This window comes from Trichechus manatus, unplaced genomic scaffold (assembly GCF_000243295.1).
Source record: "Trichechus manatus latirostris isolate Lorelei unplaced genomic scaffold, TriManLat1.0 scaffold00024, whole genome shotgun sequence".
Lineage (NCBI taxonomy): Eukaryota > Metazoa > Chordata > Mammalia > Sirenia > Trichechidae > Trichechus > Trichechus manatus.
The window spans coordinates 394,644-400,571 of record NW_004443960.1 but is presented as its reverse complement, the minus strand read 5'-3'; the positions used below and the strand labels follow the sequence as shown (position 1 = coordinate 400,571).

Here is a 5,928-nt window from a genome sequence, read left to right as displayed (position 1 = left end):
GTGTGTGGGGTGGGCCCACCTGTGCAGGGGCGGCACGCTGTCCTGGGTGCGCAGACTGCCGCGCGTGGACACGACGTTGAAGCTGTCGGTACAGTCACACTGCACATGCAGGTAGGACTTCGGGTGCCGATTCTCAACCACCACGATCAGCCCCGCCCAGCCGTGCGTCAGGTAGTAGCAGGTCATGCCCTCGCGGCCCTGGTGCAGACGGCAGGTGTAGGTGGGGGCCGCGGGGGCCACCCCCTGCGGACGGGTCCTCCCCGCGCCCCGTGGGGCCGTACCCCCACCTCGTGCCGCTCGCCCCGGCTCTCGGTCAGCAGGATGATGGCGTCGGCAAGCGTGGTCGGCTGGGCCTCCACCGGCTCCACCATCACCAGCCTTGAGCTGTAGACGGCCAACACGTGGCCGGGTGGCTCTGAGGTGCAGCGCGGGCTCCCTGACGACGGGCTGGAGGCTGCCGGGTGGGCGTTGGGGGCTTTAGGGGGGACGGGCACCCGGTATGCACCCCGTGTGGGAGGCCGCCCGCCCTGCCCAGGTGTCCCGTTACCCTGTGTGGCCGCGGGGCTGGCGCCCCAGTGGTTGAAGGCACAGCACACGACCGTGTACTCGCCCGGCTCCAGCATGACGTCGCAGTTGACGAACTTCTTGACTGCCCGCTTGCTGTGCGCCAGGAGGCGGCCTAGGCTCAGGCGGCCACCTCTGCCAAACGTGGCCCGGAACACCAGGATACACAGGTCCAGCAGGTGGCTGTCCCCCGCGTCCGAGCGCCTGTAGCCAGGGTGCATGGGTCACGATGGACCATGATGGCCACACTGTGGCCCGCCCACACCGCGGCCCGCCCCGCCCTACCTGCTGCCCTCCTGGAAGAGGGCAAAGTCCAGCGAGGTCCTCTCGAGCACGGTCAGCGCGGTGACACCCACAGGCCTGCTGGCTGAGCAGGGGAAGCAGCCCTGCACCCGCACCTCCTGCCAATCTGAGCGCGCCTTGCAGATGTCCACCGAGTCGAAGTACCTAGGGCAGGGAGGGTGGACACGCTCCCACAGCTGCCCCAGGCCTCCAAGGCCCCATGGCGCCCCCTCTCCTGCCCCTCTGCCCCCAGCCCTGGGAGCCTGTTGGGAAAGGTGCCTAACCAGGAAGTGGTCCAGCCTCGGCTTTGCCGCTGGAGAAAGGGTTGCCGGGCCGCACAGTGACCCCGTGATGGCCAGCTGACCTGTGGGGCCCGGGCCGCACAGTGACCCCATGACGGCCAGCTGACCTGTGGGGCCCGGGCCGCACAGTGACCCCGTGATGGCCAGCTGACCTGTGGGGCCCGGGCCGCACAGTGACCCCATGACGGCCAGCTGACCTGTGGGGCCCCAGGTGCCGAGGTTGGGCGGCGGCAGCAGCAGCTGGAGCCTGTCAGATGCACCCTGCCCCTGCTGCTCCGGGCCCTTGGGGGTGCAGCAGCTCCCAGAGAACGTCCCACGCCCTGGCACCTCGCCCCCCACCCCACGCACCTGATGAAGTCACTGTACTCCATCCAGAAGACGCCCTCACCGCTGCCGAAAGGCACGAGCTCGCTGCGCAGGTGGCCTGGCCAGTGCGGCCACTCGTCTGACCAGCTGCCGGTCCAGGAGAAGCGGCCCCACGGGTTCCGGAGCCGCAGGAGCCTACAGACACGAGGCTGAGGCCGTGGCCGACTACGCCCTCCCCCCCACCAGCCACCCGGCCCTACCTGGAGCCCTGCACGTCACGGACATCCAGGATGGAGTAGGCGTGGCGCGGGCGCAGGCCCAGGCTCTCGTAGGCCGCGTCGTCCACCTTCATGTTGCCCCCGCCGCATGAGGCGCCCATGAGGAACCTGTGGGGAGAGCGGCCTCACTGACCCGGCGGCCCTCCCCTTGAGACCCCAGCCCCCGGGCGGGTGGCCCCTGCCACCCCGCGGCCGCCCCGCCCCAGCCCTCACCCCGCCTCCTTGGAGCTCAGCATCTTGGCCCAGATGAGGTCGGTGTCCACTGGCTCCTCGCGGGGGTTGGTGGAGCTGACCTGCAGCAGGAGGCTCTCGCAGGGGGCCCCGGTGAGCGTGGCCAGGCCCTCGATGGCGCGGCCGGCCTGTAGCGCAAAGTAGGAGCCGTGCAGCTTGGCCAGGGCCTTCTCGATGAGAGCCACCCACAGCTGCTTCCGCTGGGCCTGCGGGGAGGGTGGGGTTGGAGGTCGGTGCTGCCCTCGGGGCGGGGAAGGGCAGGGTGAAGGCCAGTGCTGCCCGCTGCCCTCGGGGAGGATGGGGTGAAGGCCGGTGCTGCCTGCTGCCCTCGCTGCCCACCGCCCTCTGCGCCCCCACCTACCTGAGAGAAGAGCAGGTAACCACCCTCATCACAGGGCAGCATGTCGTCTACCAGCACGGTGGTCCACGTGCCGTCTTTGCACAGCCGCACCTGGTAGGCACCTTCGGGGCACAGGTCTCGCGTGACCATGACCCGCTCCACAAGGTCGGGCCGCTCCGCCAGCACTGCCAGGGCGCTCAGGAACCTGGGGGGTGGGGGGTGGCGGCTCAGGGGGGCACGTGGCTTGCCCCCCACCTGCCCCTCGTCCGCCCCTCCCCCACCATCCTCACCAGCAGTTCCCCAGGAGCCCCTGCAGGATGTCCGAGGGCCGGAGCCTGCAGAACACGGACCACTGCACAGGGGAGGGGTCCTTGAAGACGGAGCAGTTAATCTCGTGGGGCCGCAGCCACTGCCGCACGCGCTGCTGGACGCCATCGCCCTCAGGGAAGCCCACGGACGCAGGCCCGGGCGGGAAGCTGTCGTCCACGAAGTTCATGCTGTTCTGTGGGGACCGCAGGGGTCAGGGCTCGGACGGGAGCCCTCAGAGGACGCCGCCAAGTCTCACAGGTCCCCACGGGACCCCAGTCCACCTGACGTGTCAGCAAGAGGGGCCGGGTGCCACACTCCCCACCCAGCACAGGACCGAGGCAGCCATGCTTGGCTGTGTGACAGGGGATGGGCCCAGGAGACAGCCCAGCCCCCGCCCCACTGCCGTCTGGGAGGTAACCCAGACACGCCACCAGCGTTCTTCCCCAGCCGGCGGGGCCGAGGTCAGGTGCACGGGTGGGTAAGAGGATGTGGTGGGTGAGGGGCAGCAGCCCTGCCCTGGCCACAGAGGGCAGAGGGTAAAGGGCACGGCCAGTGCCTCCCACGGCTCAGAGTGTGAAGTTGGGGGCCCTGAGCCTAGCTTTCCCCAGGGCCTCCACGCCCCCTGCCCCCGCAGCCTCCAGCATCTGCGCGCTGATGTGGTGACAGGAGGGTGAGGAACGGGCCAGCCCACGCTGGAGGACGGACTGCCGTCCCACACCCTCGGCCCACCCCATGTCCACCCCCCGGCACCCTCCCATCCCGCCCCCTGCCCCCATTACTCCCCTGTCCACCACTCTGTGCCCCATCCCGCCCCCCGCTCCCCCTGTCCTACCCCCACCCTGCTCACCTCCCGGCAGAAGGCCACAATGTGCTCCCACAGAGCCTTAGCCTCGCCCTCGTCCGTCAGCCGCCTCTTCTCCACCAGCACGCTCTCCCGGCGCCGCAGGGGCACGGCACCCTGGCGCTGGGCCTCCAGCAGCTGCGGTGTGTGGCAGGCGGCACAGTGCCGGGCGCGTGCAGCGTTGAGCAGGGTGCAGGCGGGGCAGGCCCACTGGGCCTGGCGCTCGGGCGGTGCAGCAGGCAGGAGACGGGCAGCCTTGTGGGCTGAGGGGGCCCGGCCGCAGCTGCCACCGCCACAGGGCCCGAGCCTGTCGGCGCCGCAGTCAGCGCAGCGGGCCGCGGCCTCACCGTGCTCCTGGAAGCCGTGCAGCTTGGAGCAGCCGCAGGCCGAACAGCGGGCGGCCGCCGTGGGGTTGCGGAGCGTACACTGGGCACACGACCAGGTGGTGAAGTCGGGGCTGGAGGGGCTGCCAGGCGTGAAGCGCACGGAATCGCCGGCCAGGTCGATGACGTCGCTGCCCGGCACGGGGCTGCAGCCCTCACCACGGGCTGGGCTGCCCTCCGCCGCCTCCAGCACACTCAGCCGCTGGCCAGACAGCAGCTCTGCCCGGCGGGGGGCCCCGGCCGCTGCCCGCCCTGGGCCCTGGGGGGCCTTGGGACTGGGTGAGGGCTGAGCAGCTTCAGGCACCGGCAGCTGCGGCTGGGGGGGCACCTCCCGGCGGCTTCGGGGCACAGGGTTGTTCTGTAGGGGCGGCGAGAAGGGGCTGAAGGGCGCCACGCGTGGGGGCTCCTGGTCGGCTGTGGGTGCGCCCTGGCCGGCGGAGGCAGGGATGGCCTCGGCGCTGTCCCCAGGCAGGCCCGGCGGGGGTGGGGTGGGCCCGGCGTGGAAGCCGGCGGGGGCCACAACCTCGGGAACCACCAGGGCTTCGGGTGGGATCCTAGGCAGCGAGAGTCTGCGGGGGCCCCCACAGGCGGAGCAAGAGCTGGCCACGGGCGCGTTGTGCAGGGTGCAGCGTGGGCAGGCCCAGCTCCCTGGCTCTGTAACCACCTCCTCGGGGCGCCCCCCGGCCAGCTCCGTAACCACTTCCTTGGGGCGCCCCCCGGCCGGCTCCGCCAGGACGGCAGGTGGTGGGGGCAGGGCCCCGTTGATAACTGGGGCCAGGGGAGCCCCAGGTGCGGGGTCAGGGGCAAAGCCGCACACCTCGCAGGCCTCCTTGCCCAGGAAGTTCCGGAAGGTGCAGCGGGCGCAGGGCCATTTCTGCTCCTCCACGCTGAGCCTCAGTATCTGATCGAGGTCGGGCTTCTGCCGGGGGGCCTCGCAGATGGCACACTGGCGCTGGCCAGCCGGGTTCAGGAAGGTGCAGCGGGCGCAGGACCACTCCCGGACCGCGGCCATAGACCCAGGCGAGTGCGTGTGGCTGCAGGGGGGACCAAGGGGCCAAGTCAGGGCTCTAGAATTTCACAGCTCTGCTCTGAGACCCCCTTCTGGAGGGGGTGGGCTGTGGGGCTGAGCCTCCCATGGGGAGTGTGAACCCACAAGGGGTCCAGGGCCACCTGGCAGGGTTCTGCCTCACTCCTGTCCCAGACGTGCAGGCCGGGCCGGGAGCCCACCATCAGGACAAGCTGGGGTTGCTGCCTGGTCTGGAACTTCTCCTGGGCGCAGGGCAGGGCTGACCCTCCTGCCCAGCCAAGGTCACACCCCGTAGCCCTCTGTCCCCAGGCCCAGGCCTGGTCAACTCCAGCTGGAACTGCAGCCACCCAGCAGGCTGTGGGCAAAGCCCTGGTCAGACCGGCCTGGCAAGGCCACAGTGCAGCCGCACACCTGGCGCCTCACCTGGGAGCCAGCCATCCCCCCCGGGGTGCTGTGGGGGGTTCAGGACACCCACATCCCACATGGACTGACAGTGTGGCCGGCGGAGGCGACCTGGGACTATATCCAACCACCCTTCCTCTTGCAGCCACAGCTGAGCTGACAGCGTCTCGCTGGAGGAGAGTGTGGACCACAGTGTGACGGCCATGACCAGCTAGGCCTGAGCCCGGGGGTGAGGAGACTGCACCCCTGGCATGGCTCTTGAGGCGACCTTTATCCAGTCACTGGGCCTGAGGTGCGAGGCAGGCAGGCATGGGGAGGATCAGAGAGCTGGCCTGTGAGTGCCTGCGCCCAAGGCCCACAGCTGGTCCAACACCGCCAGCCAGACCAGAGCTGCGGCAAGGGCAGGGGTGGGCAGGCCCGGCTGCCAGCACTTCTGATGGCCCCACTGGCCATGGGCTGTCCTGCCTGCCTGGGGGGACACTCCCAATTCCCCCAGGGCCCTGGGACAGGATGCATAGCAGTCTCCTCTGCACAGCCTGCCCGTGGCCCCAGGGGGGCCTCAACTCTTCTCAGGACCCCGAGAGGGCAGCAGATGCTGTAACATGCGTGCTCCCCAGCTCCAGGGCCAGCCTGACCATGCGAGGGGCCCGATTCCAGAACACA

At 70.4% G+C, this 5,928-nt stretch overlaps 1 protein-coding gene across 1 annotated transcript in view; it reads right to left on the bottom strand.

Annotated features, from left to right (window-relative positions):
• The window catches only part of CAPN15 (calpain 15), an 8,343-nt gene extending 3,481 nt beyond the window's left edge, over nucleotides 1-4,862 (bottom strand). The window contains exons 1-10 of the mRNA XM_004373129.2: nucleotides 3,460-4,862; nucleotides 2,594-2,805; nucleotides 2,325-2,508; nucleotides 1,946-2,169; nucleotides 1,715-1,840; nucleotides 1,497-1,649; nucleotides 850-1,011; nucleotides 548-768; nucleotides 288-475; nucleotides 20-198 (exon numbers count right to left, since the gene is read on the bottom strand). Of these exons, the coding sequence (XP_004373186.1) occupies nucleotides 20-198; nucleotides 288-475; nucleotides 548-768; nucleotides 850-1,011; nucleotides 1,497-1,649; nucleotides 1,715-1,840; nucleotides 1,946-2,169; nucleotides 2,325-2,508; nucleotides 2,594-2,805; nucleotides 3,460-4,848 (3,038 nt within the window). The 5' untranslated portion in view covers nucleotides 4,849-4,862. The remainder of the gene's footprint in view (nucleotides 1-19; nucleotides 199-287; nucleotides 476-547; nucleotides 769-849; nucleotides 1,012-1,496; nucleotides 1,650-1,714; nucleotides 1,841-1,945; nucleotides 2,170-2,324; nucleotides 2,509-2,593; nucleotides 2,806-3,459) is intronic.
• Between the last annotated feature and the right edge of the window lie 1,066 nt (nucleotides 4,863-5,928).